This window comes from Heptranchias perlo, chromosome 13 (assembly GCF_035084215.1).
Source record: "Heptranchias perlo isolate sHepPer1 chromosome 13, sHepPer1.hap1, whole genome shotgun sequence".
Taxonomy (NCBI): Eukaryota; Metazoa; Chordata; class Chondrichthyes; order Hexanchiformes; family Hexanchidae; genus Heptranchias; species Heptranchias perlo.
Window position 1 is genome coordinate 3,913,340 of NC_090337.1, and position 23,707 is coordinate 3,937,046.

The 23,707-nt window shown below is 43.0% G+C and overlaps 1 protein-coding gene across 1 annotated transcript; it reads left to right on the plus strand.

The window, feature by feature from the left end:
- The first annotated feature begins 135 nt into the window (after positions 1-135).
- Positions 136-19,548, plus strand: LOC137331725 (extracellular calcium-sensing receptor-like). The gene is made up of 6 exons (XM_067995712.1): positions 136-272; positions 3,786-4,077; positions 7,767-8,603; positions 9,014-9,241; positions 12,405-12,528; positions 18,632-19,548. Exons 2-6 carry the CDS (start codon positions 3,820-3,822, stop codon positions 19,546-19,548), a joined length of 2,364 nt encoding a protein of 787 aa, XP_067851813.1. The 5' UTR covers positions 136-272; positions 3,786-3,819.
- Positions 19,549-23,707: the final 4,159 nt, after the last annotated feature.

A 23,707-nucleotide genomic window follows, 5' to 3' on the forward strand; every position in this document is an offset into this window, starting at 1 on the left:
ACCTGAATAATTATTTTGAGCGATTGTCATTCATTATTTTGTGTTGTTTTTATGATGCGATTTATTTCTATGTGGGGCCTTTGGTTGCTGACTCTATTCGAACAAAGGCGTTCGGGTGCTGAGCCGTTGTGCAGACCGCAAGACAATTTCATCACTCGCGGATTGTTTCAGAATGGGGACGTTATCCTGGGCGGGTTATTCATTGTCCATTTCAGAACAGTTCGGTTAAATAACTCATTACAGTCCAAACCCGAAGAAGTGAGCTGTCGAGAGTGAGTAATAACCCTATGTGTGCTGCCTCGACTGAGTAATAGCCCTGTGTGTGCTGCTTCGACGGAGTATTAACCCTGTGTGTGCTGCCTCGACTGAGTAATAAACTTGTGCGTGCTGCTGAGAGTGAATAATAACGCTGTGTATAGTTGATAGTCTGAATAATAAGTTTGTATGTGCTACCTAGAGTGATTAATAATGCTGTGTGTGCTGTTTAGAGTGAGTAAAAGTGCTGCCTGAAATGAATAATAACGCTCTGATATTAGGCAGTAATAAAGTTGAGTTGCTGCCTACTGGGAGTAATAACACGATAACACTCGTAAGTTGGAAAAACATAATACGTAGTATGTGATAACAAAATTATTGCTGTATAGTGATCTTCTGACTGAATGCATTTACAGATATCAGTGCAACTTAATCAATTATGTTTACAATATTAGTATTATTATCTTGTCGATTGTTGTATTGCGATTTTGAAAACATGCTGTCAAGAGGTATATGTGCTAAAATTTTCATAATATTTTTTTGGAAACGATACAGCAGAAATGTTATTTTAGTGCTAACATGCGTGCACTAGCTGTAACTGTTAACCATGTGTAAGTATCAATATTAACAATAATTAAAGCATTACATTATATTGCATTCCATGTTTCTGGTAAGTTAAGCTAGAGGGGTAACATTGAACTTTGGCGGGGGCGCAAGTTTATTTTGAATTTATCCTCGCGATGTGGGCACGTCACTGGCAAAGTCTGCATTTATTGCTTTTCTTTAGTTGCCCTCTGAAAGTGGTGGTGGGCTTTCTTCTTGAACCACTGCAGCGGTTTGATACAACTGTGTAGCTTGCTAGGCCACTGCAGGTGGTAATTTAAAGTCAACCACGTCGGTGTGGCAATGGAGTCACATATAGGCCAGACAGGGTAAAGAAGGCAGGTTTCCTTCATTGAAGAACATTAGTGAACTAGTTGGGTATTACGATAATCTAACAACTTCATATTAGCTTTTTTGCTAAACTGAATTCAAATTCTGAAACTGTCATGGTGGGAGTTGAAGTCATGTTCTCTGGATTATTAGTCCAGGCCAATGAATTACATAAGAACATAATAAATAGGAACAAGAGTAGGCCATGTGGCCCCTCGAGCGTGCTTCGCCATTCAATAAGATTATGGCTGATCTTCGACCTCAACTCCACTTACCCGCACGATCTCCATATCCATCGATTCACTTAGAGTCCAAAAATCTATCGATTTCAGTCTTGAATATACTCAACGACTGAGTATTCACAGCCCTCTGGGGTACAGAATTCCAAATATTCACGACCCCCTGAGTGAATAAATTCCTTCTCATCTCAGTCCTTAATGTCCGACCCCCTATCCTGAGACTGAGTCCCCTAGTTCTAGACTCCCCAGCCAGGGGAAACATCCTCTAAGCATCAACTCTGTCAAGCCCTCTTAGAATCTTATATGTTTCAATGAGATCACCTCTCCTTCTTCTGAACTCCATAGTGTATAGGTTCATTCAACACAATCTTTCCTCATAGAACAACCCTTTCATTCCAGGAATCAATCTAGTGCACCTTCGTTACACTGCCCCTAAGGCAAGTATAGTCCTCCTTTCGTTAGGAGACCAAAACTGCACACAATACTCCAGGTATGGTCTCAACAAACCCCTGTACAATTGTAGCAAGACTTCCTTACTCTTGTACTCCAAACCCCTTGTAATAAAGGCCAACTCACCATTTGCCTTCCTAATTGTTTGCTGTACCTGCACATCAATTTTCTGTGTTTCGTGTCCAAGGACACGCCAATCCCCCTGAGCAACAACATTCAATGGTTTCTCACCATTTAAAAAATATTCCGTTTTTCTATGTTTCCTACCAAAGTGAATAACCTCACATTTCCCCACATTATACTCCATCTACCACCTTCTTGCCCACTCACTTAGCCTGTCGATATCCCTTTCCTGTGTTTTTGCATCCTCCTCACCGCTTACTTTCCCACTTAGCTTTGTATCATCATCAACCTTGGATGCATTACATGCGGTCCCTTCATCTAAGTCATTAATATAGATTGTAAATATATGAGGCCCAAGCACCGATCCCTGCGGAACCCCACTAGTTACAAACTGCCAACCCGAAAATGACCCATTTATTCCAAGTCTCTGTTTTCTCTCCGTTAACGAATCCTCAATCCTGTAACATAACCACTACATTATGGTGCCAACTTTGGTGGGGCAATATCAGATTGGCGACCCCTAGTTCACCCTGTCCGGCTTTCCTTTCCACCGAAGTTAAATTGCACCCTCAATGTTTTTGCAACCATACCCATTTTGGTAGCAATTGTAAAAATTCATAAATACTCCAAACGTTAGTTAAACCAATGCATACCTGATCTATACACCAGAAATTTCAACTTAGGCAGTTGTCAGAAGTCAATGGACAGGAAAACCAGGCCAGGTGCTTAAGGGGCGGACAATCTGATATCCCCCATTTTATGCCTCCAACAAAATTCTGCCTATGCTGATCAGAGAATTCCAAGGTTCCATTGCGGGTCTTCATTGAGTGACCTGATCTCAGCCGGGCAATGGGTGCGGTGCTGCAATTGACCTCAGTGTCAACGGGTTGCAAATGGACAAAATTGGCACGGATTCCATTTCCTGACAGCTATCCAGTAATCTTTGCAGTCCATGTGTGTCTCTGTGTACATCGCACGAGGGCACAGAATGGCTGGGCTAGAATTCCTACATCCTATTCCTGCAATTGTTTAATCTGTAAATTCTTAGATGAAGAATTATTACTTTAATGAGGTATTGGAGGGAGATTGGTGCAAGTGAACTATACATCAACCAGGAGTCTACCGGATTTGATTTTCCTTGGGATTTTTCCTGATCGTTGGCGTAACTTCCACTGAAACCCCTGATAAACAAACATAAGGCCTGTGCCATTCCCGCCCATTTTCTGTGAAAGTTACGGCAGATGACTGGAAGAACTTCCATGCTAGTTCCAGGTATGTCTTTTGGAAAGAAGCTGAAAAAAAAGGTGATGCAGTTGATGGGCGCATAACTTGCACTGGTTTTCCAAAATGAAGTGAGTTTTCCCAAATGTGGTGACCGACATTAATTGGTTTCGTGCCTCTGGGCAGTTTGACTAGGCATTTACATGTTGGCCGTCTTTTATGTCATACAAACTCTAGATGTAAAATTGCCTGATTAATATACAACTTAAATGGCAGATTTTTAAAAGATGGATTTGAGATTAAATAAGACAAAACTGCATAGCAAGAAGCCCTATATGAGATCTCACTCTTGTATATAGTTTTGCTGGAAACAACGACGATACAAACGATTCATTAATATTTTTAAAAATCATACCTCCATCTGTCAGGTGTGATCATTCGCAATATGTTACAGGGATCTAATGTAGTTATAACTTATATGGGATATATATGGTTTGAAACAAAGCGAACAAATGCAACTCTGATGTATTCATCAACCTTGTGATAAGTATATCTGTATTTTAGGTTCAACCTCCGAGGCCTCCGCTGGGTCCAAACAATGATCTTCACCATAGAAGAAATAAACAGGGATCCGGCTCTCCTTCCCAACACAACTTTAGGTTACAGGATTGTGGACAGTTGTGACGTATCCTCTGAAGCACTTAAAGGAGCTCTCCAGATACTTAACGGAGATGAAGGGACTCTTTCACATGAGAACTGCCGTGGATTTTCTTCTGTGCCTCTCATAATAGGTGATGCGGGATCTTCGCGCTCTGCCGCGGTTTCAAGAATTGTGGGACTTTTTGGAATTCCTTTGGTAAGAATCGGAGAAATTTCAGCACGTTGGACCTGTGCCGATGCTGGCTCTTTAGCTGCTGTCTGTTCTACCTACTCTAATCCCATTACATGTCCTTTCCGTCTATTCTTTTATAGTCGTCCTTTTCAAATACTTAACCAGTTATCTTTTAAATGATGTTACAGTTTCTGCCTCAATAGCTGCTTGATAAAACATTCCATGTTGTAATAAAGTAATAAACCTCTGTGTAAAAACAATTCTTTTAACATCATTCTTCTTGTGATAATCGTCAGTCTGAGGCCCTTTGTTACCAATCCGTCAACCAACCGAGTCAATCTTTGACTATTTAAGCCTTTGAAATACTTTCACAATTAGAAAACCTCTATATGATCCGTTTTTAACCTGCTCTGTTTCAATTAAAATAGTTATAACCTGTCATTCCTGGAATAATTTTAGTGAATCTTCCCTGTAACTTTTACACACCTCGGATATCCCTACTCGAATGGTTTGTCCAGACTCGCGCACAATACTGTGGCCTAACCTATTCTTGTATAAAGTCACCATTACTTCTTTGCTTTTATATTCACTGCCCCATTTACAAAATAACATATGAAATAAGGATAAGGAGCAGGAGTACGCCATACGGCCTCTCGAGCCTGCTCCAGCATTCAATCAGACCATGGCTGATCATCAACCTGAGCTCCACTTTCCTGCCCGATCCCCATATCCCTTGATTCCCCTAGAATCCAAAAATCTATTTATCTCAGCCTTGAACATATTCAACGACTCAGCATCGACAGCCCTCTGGTGCAGATAATTCCAAAGATTCGCAACCTTCTGAGTGAAGAAATTCCTCCTCATCTCAGTCTTAAATCGCCAACCCCTTATCCTGTGATTACGTCCTCTAGTTCTAGACTCTCCAACCAGGGGAAACAACCTCTCAATATCGACCCCGTCAAGCCCACTCAGAAGCTTATGTGTTTCAATGAGATAACTCCAGAGAGTATCGGCCCAGTCCACTCCACCACACCTCATAGGATAACCCTCTCGTTCCAGGAATCAATCTAGTGAACCTTCGTTGCACCGCCTCTAAGGCAAGTATATCCTTCCTTAGATAAGGAGACCAAAACCGCATGCAGTACTCCAGGTGAGGTCCCACCAAAACCCTGTACAATTGTACTAAGACTTTCTTACTCTTGTGCTCCAACCCCCTTGCAATAAAGGCCAACATGGCATTTGCTTTCCTAATTGCCGACTGTGCCTGCATGCTATTTTTTTGTGTTCCTTGTACGAGGACACCCAAGTCTTTCTGGACACCAACATTTAATAGTTTCTCACCATTTAAAAAATATCCTGCTTTTCTATTCTTCCTACCAAAGTGAATAACCTCACATTTCCCCACATTATATTCCATCAGCCAACTTCTTGCCCACTCATTTAACCTGTCTTTTTCCCTTTGCAGACTCTTTGTTTCCTCCTCACCGATTACTTTCCCACCTAGCTTTGTATCGTCAGCGAACTTGGATACGTTAAATTCGGGGCCTTCATCCATGTCATTTACTTATTTATCTTTTACCTGCACTCCCACCTTTAAGAAGTATGTAATTCTACCCCCTTTGTTTAGAATACTACCACTTTTTCCGACCGCTGAGATGCCACCTCTTCCCCTTAGATCCCCATTGGCTTCCAACCCAGGAATTATTAGTATTAAGGGAGGCTGTGGTTCGCCCTGTCTCCCCGGCGAGTGAGTGAGTGAGTGGGAACGTAAAGGAACAACCGCTGGCTGGAGAGGTGGAAGGCTAGTCCTGCAAAAGAGGCTTTCCAATAATTTTCAAAAAATTCCCTGCTTTCAATTCTATCCCTCCAGAAATGAACCCCAGTGCTTTGCTTGCCTTTTTATGGCATTCTTAACCTGTGTCGCTACTTTTAGTGATTTATGCATCTGTACCCCCAGATCCGTCTGCTCCTCTACTCCATTTAGACTCTTATTTTCCAAGTGTTATGTGACCCCCTTATTCTTCCTGCCAAAATGTAATATCTCATACTTATCTATATTGAAATTCATTTGCCAATTACGTGCACATTCTTCAACTTTATTAATGTCTTCCTGTATTTTGTCGCAGACCTTTTCAGAATTAGCTATACCCCTCCAATTTGGTGTCTTCTGTAAATTTTGAAATTGTACTTCTGAGTCCCGAGTTCCAAATCTTTTATGTATACGGTGAATAAAAGTGGCCCCAGCATCGATCTTGTGGAACACCACTTTCCACCTTTTACCAGTTTGAGTAACTACCTTTAACCCCTACTCTCTGTTTTCTGTTTTGTAGCCAGTTTGCTATCCATTCTGCAGCTTGTCCTCTGACACCACATGCTCTGATTTAGTCATGAGTCTACTATGCGGTACCTTATCGAAGGCCTTTTGAAAATTTCCAAATATATTACATCTCCCTCATTACCCTTGTCTACCCTTTCTGTTACTTCTTCAAAGAACTCAATAAGGTTGGTCAAGCATGACCTCCCTTTTGAAATCCGTGCTGAGTATTCTTTCGTATATCCTCGGTTTCTAGGTGTTTTTCTATTACCCCTTTGAGTAAGGATTCCATGATCTGTCCACCACGGACATTAAGCTAATTGGTCTATAGTTTCCTGAACTTATTCTATCTCCCTTTTTAAATATAGGAATCACATTAGCTGTCCGACAGTCGTCTGGTACTATTCCCTTTTCTAATGATGTATATATATATGTCGCAGCGCCTCTGCTGTCGCTTCCAGAACATTTTTTTTATTATGCGTGTATAGGGGTTTTATCCTTTCTAAGTTTGATTAGCTTATCAATTATCTCCCTCCTTTCTACCTTAAATGTCTTTATACCTTTTTTGATCTCTTCTTCTAATGTCATGCCCACCATATTAGTCTCCCTGGTAAATATTGAGGCAAAATAATTGTTTAATATTTCTGCTATTTCGTTGTCATTACCTGTGAGTTTATGATGCGTACCCCTTAGTGGCCCTATCCCTATCCCAGTGTTTCTTTTGTTATTTACGTGTCAGTAGAATACTTTACTATTTCTTTTTATATTCTTCGATAATTTAATTTCATAGTTTCCCTTTGCTTTCCTAACTGTTTTTGACTTCTTTCCTTACATTTTCCTATTCCCTTTTGTCATCCTCACCTTTGTTGTCTATGTACTTAATGTATGCTTTTTGCATTAGTTTCAACTGTGGCCTTATTTCGTTATTCATTCATGGTGGGTCATTACTGGCTAATTTGTTCTTGCTTTTTCGTGGGATATACTTCTCCTGGGCTCTATAGATCACCGTTTTAAACGTTTCCCACTGCTGTTCTATTTCTTTGTTTTCCAGTAATTTTTTCCCTGTTTATTTTCCCATGTTCCATTCTCATCCCATTAAAATCAGCTTCCCCCCCCCCCCCCAATTTATTTCTTTGGTCTTTGTCTTACTTATGTCCTCAATCTTTATCTTAAACCTTATTTCTCACACTGGTATTTTTTTCGGACACTAAACGTTAACTCGTTTATAGTTAATGATTATCCGTTTAGTAAAACAGTGCTGAGATAAATAGCAGACAAAATCTTCATCCTTGATTGGTTTGTTTCTCATGGTCCCAGTTTCATTATCTGTTCCGTTAGTGAATTGGAACCAAATATAGGCAATACCATCATAGTTCATTTGTACCTACTTATATTGCAGATCAGTTATTTTGCTTCCTGTGCCTGTCTGAGCGACAAACGTGAGTTCCCAACATTTTTCAGAACAGTCCCCAGTGACGCTGTTCAAATCAAAGCTTTGATCAGACTCGTAAAGTATTTCAAGTGGAGCTGGGTTGGGATTGTTGCGGTTGACAGTGACTATGGTCGGTTTGGAATTCAATCGTTTGCTGAGGAAATCTGGAACTCTAATGTTTGCATCGCCTATACCGAATTTATCCCTTCGGGTCGAACCCGAGACAGAACGCCACAGATTGCAGACACGATCAGAAAATCCTCTGCAAAAGTGATCATATTGTTTTGTGGAGAGAGCGACACGCTCCTATTGATTAAAGAATTGAGACTCCGAAACATTACCGACGTCCAGTTGATAGCAAGCGAAGCTTGGGTCACGTCATCTCTGATTTGGACAGAGGAAAGTCAGAAAATATTGTCTGGAACAATCGGGTTTGGAATCAGGAAAGCGGAAATTCCAGGACTGAGAGAGTTTCTAGTCAAACTCCACCCTTCCACAGCACCAGGCAATCCGTTTGTAGAAGAATTCTGGCAGGAAGTTTTTGGCTGCAAGGTAAAGACTCGCGACCAAACATCAGGGCAAAACACATGGCTTTCTTCTGACAAGCCATGCACAGGATCAGAGAGCCTGAATTCAAGTAAGAACATATACACTGATGTGTCGCAGTTAAGAGTTTCATACAACGTGTACAAAGCAGTTTACGCTGTAGCTCACGCCCTTCATAATTTACAATCATGTGAAAATGGGAAAGGCCCGTTTATCAACAAAACATGTGGTCAAAAATCAAACATCGTACCATGGCAGGTGAGAAACATTTTGTAGTTTCTTCATCACTAAAAATAAAATAGAATGTAACAAAAACGTAGAAAATTATCCGGTCTTTAAAACAAAATTATAAACAAATCGCCAGACGTTCTAGTTGTGAAGTAGAAATGTCATGCTCCCTGTGTGCTTCACCCCTCTAGTGTCTACCTGCACTTATATGGGCAACTGGTTGCTGAAGAACTCACTTGTTTGGTACAAATTGAAAACACATTCATTTGTAACGTTCTTTTAGAATTTCACTATAAATACCAAATAGAAAATCTTCATCAAAAAGTATCCAATGTGGCTACATAGCGAATGGAGGAATTGTTATCGCCATATCTACTTATCTAAATATTTAGTGTAATTTCAGAATTCATAAAGATGTGATTTTTTTTGTCTTTATTAAGCTTTTGCACTATCTGACGGAAGTGAAATTTACGAATAAACTTGGGGAAGAAATAAGCTTTGATATTAACGGAGATCCCATCGCTTCCTATGATGTTATAAACTGGCAAAAGCGCGCTGATGGGTCGGTTGCGTTTGTGAAGGTTGGTTATTATGATGCAGCACTACCGGCAGGGAATGAACTCGTATTGGATGAAAGCAGCATCCTCTGGCATGGGCATCAAAACAGGGTAAGTGTATTTTCAAAATGTAAGTGTGGCCTTTGTTACTTTTTTAATCTTCTGGAATATGTTTCGTCTTGATTATACCGGATGAATGCGATTACAGAGTATTCCATTTCACCTTTTGTAAACGCTCTCATTAAACTGAGGGAAGTTAGTGTTGGAGAATAGGGCAACTTCCATCGCAGGCACTCAGCGTCAACCAGAAGCACTCGCAGGCGAGTAATTACATCTTTAGACGACGAGTGAAACTCCTTCTATTCTGTCCCAGCAATGCACCTCAGCGCCAACCTCAAAACGCGCCGTCTAGTGCATCAATTACGTGCTAATTCATGAATCTACAATAATTATTAGGAGTCTTACAACACCAGGTTATATTCCAACAGCTTTATTTGGAATCACAAGCTTTCGGAGCTTTCCTCCTTCGTCAGGTCCACCCCAGTCCATCACCGGCATCTCCACATCACAATAATTATTGTACAGTCATTTCAGAAGACAGTGTTTATCTAATAGAATATAATTTAACAGAATTTGCTTGTGGTTATCAATGTAGAATCATTACTTTCGGTCGCTTTGACCGATTTGTGTTGGATTCTGCATTATCTGGACTATAGTGTAACGTCTGGCCTTGACGGTATCCCTCCCAACACCCTCATGAATTTTCTCCTGTACCAACCCCCATTAATCTCCTTTACTCCCGGTCCAGCTTTCCTGCTCCTTGGAAATTTGTTCATGCTCACCTAACCGCCTAAGAAAGGAAACCCCTCTCACCCTTCAAAGTTCTGCCCTATTGCCCGATATTGGTAATTTTCGTAAGTTCTGGAAACTGTTGTTAAATGTTAAATTACCCATCAACCGCGAAATTGATGGCTCTCTAGTTTCCTCTCAAATTGTTTTATGCGTGCTATAATTGCCGTCTTTATTCTCTGACTCTTTCCCCATCTATTAGGAGTTTCGTAGCACCCTACACAGTTTACCTCCTTTTAATTGTTTGCATCAACATCATTCCTCTTACAGTGCAGTGGTTGCGTTAGCACGTCGTGATCTTCCCCATGCTATTAAATGCATTGCTAAAGGTGCCTCAAAGACACCCGGTTCTTTCCTGCGTACCAAACATTTATCTTCTCAGCAATTTGTAATGGTCTACAACCTAAAGTAAGTCAAAAAATGGAGTGCTGCACCTCCTTTGAAATTGTGAACAGGTTACCGGAAAAACTTGCTATTCATAGCTGATCCTGCTCTCATCCCTACCTTCTAACTTCCGTCCATCCCACCTTTTCTTCCGTTTGTTTCATCAAGACTGATATGGTCAGTATATTTCTCAACTTTCTTCTCTTCCTTCCGAACTTCAAATACACTATCCTACATACTCTTTCAAAATACATCTGCAATGTGATGAAATCAAAATGTATTACACTATGTCTTACACTCCCATTCATCTGCAGCACCAACTTCGCTCGACCTGCCTCCTACAATATTCAGGCTCTTAAAAAACTTAAATACCATTTGCGGATTTACCTTCTTTCTCGTTGGGGCATTGATAGTGCCTTGGCTATCGATCTTGGCTTCTCAATAAATAAAAATATAGAAAATTGTATTCAGCAAACTTACATCGAGCAACTGTAAGGTTCTAACCAAATTTCGGGGTTGAATTTCCTCGGGGTTCTCCCGATCTCCCACCATAACTTCGACGCAAGAGCTGCAGAAATCCCGCAGAAAACATTTTTCCGGAGTTTCTACGGTCCTCCCACCGATGTAAGGGCGATGACCGAGGGAGTTCCTCCGGAAATAGTTTTCTGCAAAAAAATGGAACTACAGGGAACTATTTCAGGGCAAGATATTCCGGAGTGAAACGACGCTGGCAGTGAACACTGACCAAGAAATTCTTGGTATTCAGTGCCTGATTTTCCATCTATTTAAATTAATAGACGGAATAACGAACACTGGGTAGTCGCAAACTCATAGCGATCGCTCTCTACGAGTGCTGTTGGTTGCTGGGAGTGCCAGACTGCTGAATTGACCAGGCGTGATCACTGACTTGGTTGAAACTCTATAAATGATTCAAACAGATTCATTGTTAACACAAATATAACGAGTACAACATGTGACACTTATTAAGTATGCCATGATATACAATTGATATTATCAACATGTTTTTGAAGCTATTGTAACAAGCAGTGGACCATTGAAGTTCCTGCATTTAAACAAGTTCTGATGTCACCTGCCAAGAATTTCATTATGGCTTCATCCGCTCCGATGCTTACGTTAGGGCGGAGAAGCCTGGAGAAAATTCCTGGCGAATTTCTGAAATTAAAATCCGGCGGCAGGAGGCCGAAGCTCGAGACTCACGTGCGTGTTACAAGATATGTACATTTGGGGGGATGTAGCACAGTTCGGGAGGCCCACGATATCCTTGTGGGGTCCGGAGGCGCACTCCCGCTCGTCTTGGCCTATAAATAAACTAAAAAAAGAAATTTAGAAACTTATTTTGCTGAGCCTCATCTGGCCTTTGCCGGCTGCTGTATCCGGCCGGTTCGCAGGTGAAGCCACCATTGTTCTCAAACGCAGGCTTCACGTTAAAATAGCAAATTGGTCCCGATGACCTCATTTGACCTTATCTGCATATTTGAAGAGGAAGCTTCTGGCTTGGGGCAGGTGTCCTTGCGCACTGCAATTTAAAATTGCAGTCGGCCAGGAATGAAGTGTGTAAGTCCCCCACTCCATTTTAACTGAACCCCACCTGATTTCTGCCAGGAGGTGGGAGCTAAAATCGACCCCAGTAAATGAGCGTCAGAAGACTATTTGGCAGCGGAGAGCATCATAACTAAGCACAGCCCAAGTCTGGAGCTTGAACCCGAGGCCAAGCCCCAAATCTGAGTCCAAGCTAAAGTCTGAGCCATCGACCGAGTCTAAGCCTCATCCGATCCTTTCCAATAGGTTTCAGAAACAGAAAATTTAGTTGACTTTTTTTCTCTCTTTCTCGCCCGGGGACTAACAGTTTTTTATTGAAAACATATTGAGGAAGAAACAAAGTCCAATCTGTCGACAAAGTATAGAAAAGTACTTGTTCAGAAGACCATGAAGAAATTATTTTTAAAAACGTCATCAATAGTGTCCATTGTTAAATGAACGGAGTAAAATAACATTAAATGCAGTTTTTCTGTCTTCACAGGTACCACTGTCAGTTTGCAGTGACAGCTGCCCAACAGGTACAAGGAAAGCAGTTCGGAGGGGGCAGCCTATTTGCTGCTTTGATTGTTTACCATGTGCTGATGGGGAAATTAGTAATAAAACAGGTGTGCCATATTAAACAAGTTACGTTATGTTATAGTATTAAATGCGTTTATAAGGAAGATTAGGATTGCAACTCTCTTTGAAGACACTTGCGGCAGAAGTGTCCTGCAATAGGCCAAGTGTATGCAAAGCATGTAGTATCACTAGGGCGTTAAGATATCCAAAGTGAATTTAGGAAAATCAGTGTCAGGCCACTTACAACTGTGACCAAAACAAAGCAAACTTTTCAATATTCTTTTTGAATAATTTTTAATGTTACCAGAGAGCTGCCCGTCCCGTTGTCACTTTGCTAAGAATAACATTTAATCAGCTACCAGTGAGCAGTTATACATGCTCTGAGCTCCATTTCCCATGGACAAGGGGTGGCACAAAGCCAACGATATAACTCAGGTCTGGCAGCTCCGCAGCATCATAAAGTTACCTAAGCCAGTTCGGTGCAAATAATAGTGGAGGTTCCCTAATGTGCCTGGATGAAAATGCATAATTTGTGGGGAAATCGTCGTTTTTGTAACATTGTTAAGCTCCTCGGGCTTCTCTCCAGTTCTCTTATCTCTTTGGACCATTCATCAGTTACAATCAACAAGAACAACTTTCATTTATATAGCGCCTTTAACGTCGTAAAACTTCCCAAGAGCGTTTCGCAGGAGACTTATATAAAAAAAATATTGACAGCGAGCCACATAAGGACAGGTGTTAGGCAGGTGACGAAAAGCTTGGTCAAAGAGTTAAGTTATAATGAGTGTCTTAAAGGAGGAGCGAGAGGTAGCGAGGCGGAGTGGTTAAGAGAGGGATTTATTTTATTCGTTCATGGGATGTGGGCATCACTGGCAAGGCCAGGTCAAACATGGGCAAGGCCACCTCCTGCTGATTACCACCAAGCACCCTCCCTCAGCTGATGAATCAGTCCTCCTCCACGTTGAACACCACTTGGAGGAAGCACTGAGGGTAGCAAGGGCACAGAATGTACACTGGGTGGGGGACTTCAATGTCTATCACCAAGAGTAGCTCGGTAGCACCACTACTGACCGAGCTGGCCGAGTCCTGAAGGACATAACTGCCAGACTGGGCCTGTGGCAGGTGGTGAGCGAACCAAAACGAGGGAAAAATCTACTTGACCTCGTCCTCACCAATCTACCTGTCGCAGATGCACCTGTCCATGACAGTATTGGTAGGAGTGACCACCGTACAGTCCTCGTGGAGATGAAGTTCCGTCTTCGCACTGAGGACACCATCCAACGTGTTGGGTGGCACTATCACTGTGTTAAATGGGATAGATACAGAACAGATCTAGCAGCTCAACACCGGGCATCCATGTGGTGTTTTGGGCCATCAGCAGCAGCAAAATTGTATTCTACCAGAATCTGTAACCTCATGGCCCGGCATATTCCTCACTCTACAATTACCACAAGCCATGTGATCAATCTTGGTTCAATGAGCAATATAGAAGAGCATGACAGGAGCAGCACCAGGCATACCTCAAAATGAGGCGCCAACCTGCTGAAGTTATAACTCAGGACTACATGCATGCTAAACAGCAGAAGCAACATGCTTTAGACAGAGCTAAGCGATTCCACAACCAACGGATAACATCAAAGCTCTGCAGTCCTGCCACGTCCAGTCGTGAATGGTGGTGGAAAATTAAACAACTAACGGGAGAAGGAGGCTCTGTAAACATCCCCATCCTCAATGATGGCGGAGTCCAGCACGTGAGTGCAAAAGACAAGGCTGAAGCGTTTGAAAACATCTTCAGCCAGAAGTGCCGAGTGGATGAACCATCTCGCCTCCTCCCATTATCCCACCATCACAGAAGCCAGTCTTCAGCCAATTCGATTCATTCCACGTGATATCAAGAAACGGCTGAGTGCACTGGATACGGAAAAGGCTATGGGCCACGACAACATCCCGGTTGCAGTGCTGAAGTCTTGTGCTCCAGAACTAGCTGCGCCTCTAGCCAAACTGTTCCAATACAGCTACAACACTGGCTTCTACCCGACAATGTGGAAAATTGCCCAGGTATGTCCTGTCCACAAAAAGCAGAACAAATCAAATCTGGCCAATTACCACCCCATCAGCCTACTCTCAATCATCAGCAAAGTGATGGAAGGTGTTGTCGACAGTCCTATCAAGCGGCACTTGCTCACCAACAACCTGCTCACCGATGCTCAGTTTGGGTTCCGCCAAGACCACTCGGCTCCAGACCTCATTACAGCCTTGGTCCAAACATGGACAAAAGAGCTGAATTCCAGAGGTGAGGTAAGAGGGACTGCCCTTGATATCAAGGCAGCATTTGACTGAGTGTGGCACCAAGGAGCCCTAGTAAAATTGAAGTCAATGGGAATCAGGGGTCAACCTCTCCAGTGGCTGGAGTCATACCTAGCACAAAGGACGATAGTAGTGGTTGTTGGAGGTCAATCATCTCAGCCCCAGGTCACTGCTGCAGGCGTTCCTCAGGGCAGTGTCCTAGGCCCAACCATCTTCAGCTGCTTCATCAATGACCTTCCCTCCATGATAAGGTCAGAAATGGGGATGTTCGCTGATGATTGAGCAGTGTTCATTTCCATTCACAGCCCCTCAGATAATGAAGAAGTGCGTGCCCGCATGCAGCAAGACCTGGACAGCATTCAGGCTTGGGCTCATAAGTGTCAAGTAACATTCGCACCAGACGGGTGCCAGGCAATGACCATCTCCAACAAGAGAGAGTCTAACCACTTCCCCTTGACATTCAACGGCATTACCATCGCCGAATCCCTCACCATCAACATCCTGGGGGTCACCATTGACCAGAAACTTAACTGGACGAACCATATAAATACTGTGGCTACGAGAGCAGGTCAGAGGTTGGGTATTCTGTGGCGAGTGACTCACCTCCTGACTACCCAAAGCCTTTCCACCATCTACAAGGCACAAGTCAGGAGTGTGCTGGAATAATCTCCACTTGCCTGGATGAGTGCAGCTCCAACAACACTCAAGAAGCTCGACACCATCCACCATCCTAAACATTCACTCCATTCACCACCGGCGCACTGTGGCTGCAGTTTGGACCATCCACAGGATGCACTGCAGCAACTTGCGAAGGCTTCTTCGACAGCACCTCCCAAACCCGCGACCTCTCCCACCCAGAAGGACAAGGGCAGCAGGTACATGGGAGCAACACCACCTGCACGTTATCCTCCAAGTCCCAACTTGAAAATATGTCGCTGTTCCTTCATTGTCGATGGGTCAAAATCCTGGAACTCCCTTCCTAACAGCACAATGGGAAAACCTTCACCACACGGATTGCAGCAGTTCAAGAAGGCGGCTCACCACCACCTTCTCAAGGCCAATTAGGGATTGGCAATAAATGCTGGCCTCGCCAGCGACGTCCACATCTCGTGAACGAATAAAAATTTATTGCCCATCCCTAATTGCCCTTGACAAGGTGGTACTGAGCCGCCTTCTTCAACTGCTGCAGTCCGTGTGGTGAAGGTTTTCCCACTGTGCTGTTAGGAAGGGAGTTCCAGGATTTTGACCCAGCGACGATGAAGGAATAGCAATATATTTCCAAGTCGGGATGGTGTGTGACTCAAAAGGGAATGTGCAGGTGGTGTTGTTCCCATGTACCTGATGCTTTTATCCTTCTAATTGGTAGAGTTCGCGGATTTGGGAGGTGCTGTTGAAGAAACCTTGGCGCGTTGCTGCAGTGCATCCTGTGGATGGTCCACACTGCAGCCACGGTGCACCGGTGGAGAAGAGAGTGTTCAGGATGGTTGATGGGGTTCTAATCAAGCGGGCTGCTTTGTCCTGGATGGTGTTGAGCTTCCTGAGTGTTGTTGGAGTTGCACTCATCCGGGCAAGTGGAGAGGAATTTCCGGAGCTTAGGGCCAAGGCAGCTTAATGCGCCGCCGGCCATGGTGGAGCCGTTAAAATCGGGGATGTGCAAGAAGCAAGAATCAAGATGGTAATCAGACACACAGCCTCCAACAAGGGGCCTAGTAGTAACAGAAGTGTGCAATTATAAGTTTGAGATAACGCTATTGATTTTCCCGCCACGGGTAAAACTATCGATTGAGCACTTTCCTGCAGCATTTCGGTTTTGCGTGAATTTGTTTCCATTTCTGAAATGCTCACAGCACACGTAGAGCATAATTGGATGGAAATTGGTTAGTGTTTAGGTTACAGTTTCACAAGAATCATTGAATCATAGTAAGGTTACAGCATGGAAGGAGGCCATTCGGCCCATCGAGTCCGTGCCGGCTCTATGCAAGAGCAATCCAGCTAGTCCCACTCCCCCGCCCTATCCCCGTAGCCCTGCATTTTTTTCCCCTTTCAAGTACTTATCCAGTTCCTTTTTGAAAGCCATGATTGAATCTGCCTCCACCACCCCATCGAGGAGTGCATTCCAGATCCTAACCACTCGCTGCTTAAAAATATTTTTCCACATGTCACCCTAGGTTCTAACCTAAACAAACCTCTGGAGCCCATCTTAGCTAGGATCTGTTCCTGCTACTTTATGGAGGTACTTAAGACTGGGGTGGAAAGAAGCGGAAATTGTGAGAATTCAGGCAGATGATGTCATCTAAGTGTCAGCCTTGACTCAGTGACAGGACTCTTTGATCTGAGTCCGAGGATTGTCGGTTCAAGCTTCTTCATGATTGGAGCCCATAATCTAAGATGAAACTTCAGTGTCGCAGAGATGGAGTGTTGCACTGTTGAGGGCGCCACTTTAAGATCAGACATTAAACCCAAGCCCGCCTGCCTGCTCATAAAGAAACAAATAGCAATATATGCAGGCAGTCATAACAGCAATAACTACACTTCAAACGCGATTCATTGACTAGGATGTGCTTTGGGATATCCTGAAAATGTGAAAGGAGCTGTAGAAATGCAAGTTGTTTTTTATTAAATCTTCACCCCAATAATTTCACCTCTTTTAGTGATATCTGCATAGGAGGTGACAGGAAGTAGCCCCCATTCCGATTTCTAGCAGAATTTGAGAGCACACGGCGAAAGGGTCAGAAAAAATTGTGTAACTGTGTCGGCCCAAAAATCCTCTCACACCTGACAAACAACAGCAGCTTTGTTAGCAGTCCACCCATCCATACTTGGCATCAGGGAACGACATTAATAAGCTGGAAGCCATGATGATTTTTCCTTCCCTGGTCATGGGTCAATTATAGCCCGTCTGCTGCCAAGCCAGCTAAGACCAGCTAAATTAGTTTGTACCAGAATCACCCTGCGGGAACGGGGTGGGAGTGGGTTATGAAATCGTGTGTTGGAGCCTTGTGTCTGCTGTAATCGCTCTGGTCGCCATTTTATCTGCTCACTGCATTTAGGTGCCCAAGAGCCCACCAGAAGCTGGTGGGACCCTCATTAATTTATGCAAATCGGAGTACGGAAGGTCACTTGGACTCTGATTGCATTGTAACTGGGGCACAAGTGCAGAATCTGTTGTGGATCTCCTGCCAGGCTGTAGCACGTCTGCAGAAGCAAGAGGCCCTCCAAGTTAAGTGTAAAACATTCCTTTGTGAGAACTACTACTTGGGGCCACACATGGAAAGTCATGGCCTCCGCTGCTGCGCTGCCCCCTTCACTGGTGCAAGACTCTCAGGAAAATCCATTCCTGTTTGCAGGCCAGCTGCCATTTTCCACTGGTTTTGGGCACACAGATGACAGACGCCATGGAGATGAGGCCTCGGTGTTAAAATCCCGCAGGCCTGAAATATGGGCCAGCAAAATCGCCCCCTGGATATATTTTCAATTTACCGTCCATTCGTAAACTGGGATTGTGGATCATAAATGGGTAGCCAATCCGCAACACCAACATTCTGGTAGCATGTTGAATATCTACCACCTAAGTCTTTGGTGAGTTACACTTGGAGGTAGAATTCAACTTTGCCGAAGGCGCAATATGGGCAGTTATTGTTGTTAGGCATCCTATTCAATTTTCCTTTCAACTCAAGTTGATCGAAAGGAAAATTGAACAGGCGGCCAATCTGCTATCTTAATGTTTTGACCACCACCCCCCCCAACTTTGGTTCAAAACACAACTATGTAGCTCGGTGTTTGGATAATTCAATAAAGGACATTCATTTCCAAATTATTTAAAATTTTTATCTCCCTCCACAGATTCTATTGAATGTTTGAGATGCTCAATAGATCACCAGTCAAATGATGAAAGAGATCAATGCATATCAAGAGAAACTGAATATCTCTCTTTTCAGGATGAAATAGGAATAACACTGACTTCAATTTCACTGTTTGGAGCTTGTATCACAGGAGCTGTTGCAGTTGTTTTCTTGTATTTCATAAACACTCCCATTGTAAGGGCCAACAATTCGGAACTCAGTTTCCTTCTACTAATCTCGCTAATACTGTGCTTTCTGTGCTCCATTGCATTCATTGGTCAGCCATCACCGTGGTCATGTATGGTGCGTCACACTGTGTTCGGAGTTAGCTTTGTTCTGTGCATTTCCTGTATTCTTAGTAAAACTCTGGTAGTCCTGATGGCATTTAAAGCAACGTTGCCGGCCAGTAATGTGATGAAATGGTTTGGACCCACACAACAAAGATCAATTGTCTTTCTCTGTACATTGATCCAAATTATAATATGTGTGATCTGGTTGGTGACATCTCCCCCAGTCCCAGCAAAAAACACCAAGTATCAAAGTGCAAAGATTATCCTTGAGTGTGATGTGGGTTCCACAGTTGCTTTCTGCTGTGTGTTAGGTTACATTGGGTTCTTAGCTTGTATGTGTTTAATTTTAGCTTTCTTGGCCCGAGCGTTACCGGACAAGTTCAATGAAGCTAAATGTATCACCTTCAGTATGCTCATTTTTTTTGCAGTTTGGGTAACTTTTATCCCCGCTTATGTGAGCACTCCCGGGAAATACACGGTCGCTGTGGAAATATTTGCAATTTTAGCATCGAGCTTTGGGCTGCTGACCTGTATCTTTGCTCCAAAATGTTACATTATCTTGTTAAAACCAGAAGAGAACACAAAAAAGCGGCTGATGGGTAAAACAGATAGAAATGGAATCAGTTAAAGCAGAAACATAGGCTGTCAATTTTAACCCTACCCACCCGGCGTAAACTGGGCGGATGGGTAGTTGAAGACGAGGACGTTGCTAACCTGTGGCTAACTCGGATCTTTCCCGAGATTGCCGATTTTAAGTTGCAGTGTGCTGCAGCCTGATGAGATGCCTGCCTGGAGAAGGTAGAGCTGCACCACTTAATACAAATCTCGGTCCTACTACTGTACGTCATGGGATCCTGATTTCATTTTAACCCGGTGCTGAATAGCGAGTTTGCTGTGCTTTTCCTGCCAGGTTATACAGGGTAGAAGCTGTCAGGTAGGACAGAGATGACCTCCAAGTTAAGCGCAAAACTTTCCTTTGTAGGGCCACCGGGAGTTGGAATTCTCCTTTGGTACCCTGCGCCGGAAAGCCCCTTCCCTCGCACGAGAAAATTCCAAACCCACTCTCCGCAACTTAGCTGCTGGTCAACAAGCCTGCCTTTAGTGTTTGTCGGAGCTCTCTCTCCACCGGAAATTCCTTTCCTGCCCACCAGCCGGCTGCGGGTTTCTGGCTATTTCTGACAGGAAGCAGACGGTGGCATTTAATTGAGGCCCGTTGGATAAAATCAAGGAAGGCGTCCTAAATCGTAGGCGGGAAGTGAACTCACCAAAGCCTTTCCTGCCAGAAACCCATTCTCTGTTAACAGCGTCGGTACCTTCAGAATGCTTTGGCCATCTAAGACTTTTTTCCATGTTTTATCGCCAATGTTATATCTTCGGGGAAATTAACTTGTTCTCTATCTAAGTACAGTTCTGAGACACTGTTATATCACAATTAAATTAAGTCAGGTAGCATGTGGAACACGCAAGCACAAGGTGCAGTTGAGGTGAATAGCTTAAATACATTTAAGGGGAAGCTCGATAAGTACACGAGTGAGAACGGAATAGAAGAATATGCTGATAGGATTAGATGACGTGGGTGGGAGGAGGCTCGAATGAAGCAAAAACACCGTCACAGACCGGTGCTGTAGATATTACGTAACCTACTCAGAATTAAGCAAAATCCGCAGAGATTAGTTTCGTTGGTGGTTTTGTAGTCTTAAATTTCAATTACAATGTCCCACACATTTCCTCTCCATACGTCCTAGCTCTGCTGATAGAGGACCCGTTGTTCCATCCTCTTTTTAAATCCTTTCTTTCTCAGGTTATCTTAGCTGGATATCCTTTCTCTCTGTAATCTACGTATTCAAGTTGCTGTAACCTAAATACGTTTTCCCAATTTTCCTCACCTTTCTTTCCCCTTTCAACCTCTGCAATATCCTGCATTACGGGACTTAGTCCTTTATTTTGTTGTGTTTTAGAAATTAATCAATATATTTAATTGAAACAGATAAAAGTTATACACTGCTAATTGAGAGGTTTATTCTGTTGCAACAAAAAACGTTGTTAAAACTCTCGGTAATGAGTGGATAAAAAGTGACGGAGGTGCAGTTTTTTTTATAGAATGTGGATCGTGTACTTGGGTACATGTACAAAACTGTATATACCTAATACACTCCAATGTACCTTAAATGCTTTTATTTAAATAATTCTTGCTACTAAGTGACATAATGATGTTTGTTTTCTTACAATAAATACCACCTAAGTGGCTATAACTAAAACGGAGTTCTGAGTCTCAGGTCTCATTGCTACATAATTGGCCTAGATTTTAAACTTACCGCCCAGGCATAAAACCCATGTTGTGGATTTGTCGCCTGTTGAAGGAACTTCCCGATATTCATTTCTGTTGATTTCAATTCAAGGAACATCGGGGAGGTCCAATGAAGGGCAGGGTTTTCATCCGCCACTTAGAATACAAAGGGGTGGAAGTTAGGCCACATAAGCTAAAGCTCTGGTTGGACCGTATCTGGAATACTGCGTTCAGTGCTGGACACCTCACCTCAGGAAGGATAATAGCCTTGGAGGGGGTCCAACAAAGATTAACCAGAATGATACAGGGGTTAAAATGGTTAAATTACCAGGACAGGTTTAATAAACCAGTAATGAGCCAGGATTAATTAATAACGTCCTAATTAAGGATCCCCTTGGAATGAGTGACCATAACATGGTTACATTCCATATCCAATTAGAGGGTGAGATGGTTGGTTCTCAAACAAGCGTACTGAGCTTGAATAAAGGAGACTTATGATGGTATGAGAGCGGAATTGATTAAAGTGGAATGGGAAAATAGATTAAAGGGTAAGACGGTACATGAGCAGTGGTGTTCATTTCAGGAGTTATTTTACTACTTTCAAAAAAATATATTCCACTGAGGAAAAAATGGTGTAAAAGAAATGACAGCCATCCGTGGCTAAGTAAAGAAATTAAGGATAGTATCCAACTAAAAACAAGGATATATAAGGTAGCCAAACTTAGTGGGAGGATAGAAGATTGGGAAGTCTTCAAAAGACAGCAAAAAGTAACTAAAGGATCGATTAAGAATGGGAAGATAGATTATGAAAATAAATCAGCAAAAAATATAAAAACAGATAGCAAGAGTTTCTACAGTTATATAAAAAGAAAAAGGATGGCTAAGGCAAATGTAGGTCCCTTAGAGGATGAGACCGGGAAATTAATGGTGGGAAACATGGAGGTGGCAAAAATGCTGAACAAATATTTTGTTTCAGTCTTTACAGTAGAGGACACTAAGAATATCCCAACACTGGACAAACAGGGGGCTCTAGGTGGGTGGGGCGGGGAGGAGCTAAATACGATTAAAATCACTAAGGAATTGGTACTCAGTAAAATAATGGGACTCAAGGCGGATAAATCCCCTGGACCTGATGGCTTACATCCTAGGGTCTTGAGGGAAGTGGCAGTAGTGATTGTGGATGCTTTGGTAGTAATTTTCCAAAATTCTCTGGACTCAGCAAAGGTCCCGGCAGATTGGAAAACTGCTAATGTAACACCCTTATTTAAAAAGGGTAGTAGGCAGAAGGCTGGAAATTATCGACCAGTTAGCCTAACATCTGTGGTGGGTAAAATTTTGGAGTCTATTATTATGGAGACAGTCGTGGAACATTTGGATAAACATAATTTAATAGGACAAAGTCAGCATGGCTTTATGAAGGGGAAGTCATGTCTGACAAATTTGCTTGAGTTCTTTGAGGACATAACGTACAGGGTGGATAAAGGGGAACCAGTGGACGTAGTGTATTTTGACTTCCAGAAGGCATTCCACAAGGTGCCACATAAAAGATTATTGCTCAAGATAAAGAATCACTGGATTGGGGGTGATATTATGGCATGGGTGGAGGATTGGTTATCTAACAGGAAGCAGAGAGTTGGGAAAAATATTGGCTTTTATTGCTAGTGGGATAGAATATAAAAACAGGGAGATATTGCTGCAGTCATATAAGGTATTGGTGAGACCGCAACTGGAATACTGCATACAGTTTTGGTATCCATACTTAAGAAAAGACATACTTGCTCTCGAGGCAGTACAAAGAAGGTTCACTCGGTTAATCCCGGGGATGAGGGGGTGGACATTTGAGGAGAGGTTGAGTAGATTGGGACTCTACTCATTGGAGTTCAGAAGTATGAGAGGCGATCTTATTGAAACATACAAGATTGTGAAGGGGCTTGATCGGGTGGATGCGGTAAGGATGTTCCCAAGGATGGGTGAAACTGGAACTAGAGGGCATAATCTTAGAATAAGGGGCTGCTCTTTCAAAACTGAGATGAGGAGAAACTTCTTCACTCAGGAAGCTGTGGAATTTGCTGCCCCAGGAAGCTGGGGAAGCTACATCATTAATTACATTTAAAACAGAAATAGACAGCTTCCTAGAAGTAAAGGGAATTAGGGGTTACGGGGAGCGGGCAGGAAATTGGACATGACGCTGAGTTCGGATCGGTCAAGGCCCTGTGGGTGGCGGAGCTGGCCCAGGGGCTGAGTGGACGCGTCCTGCTCCTACTTCTTGTGTTCTTTAGATTTGAGGTTAGGATCAGATCAGCCATGATCTTAATGAATGGCGGAGCAGGCTCGAGGGGCCGATTGGCCTACTCCTGCTCCTATTTCTTATGTTCTTATGTTCTTAAACTGGGCTTGTATTCCCTTGAGTATAGAATATTAAGGGATGATCTAATTGTGGCGTTTGAGATGATTGAATGATTTGATACGGTAAATAGAAAGCAATTAGTTCCTCTGGTGG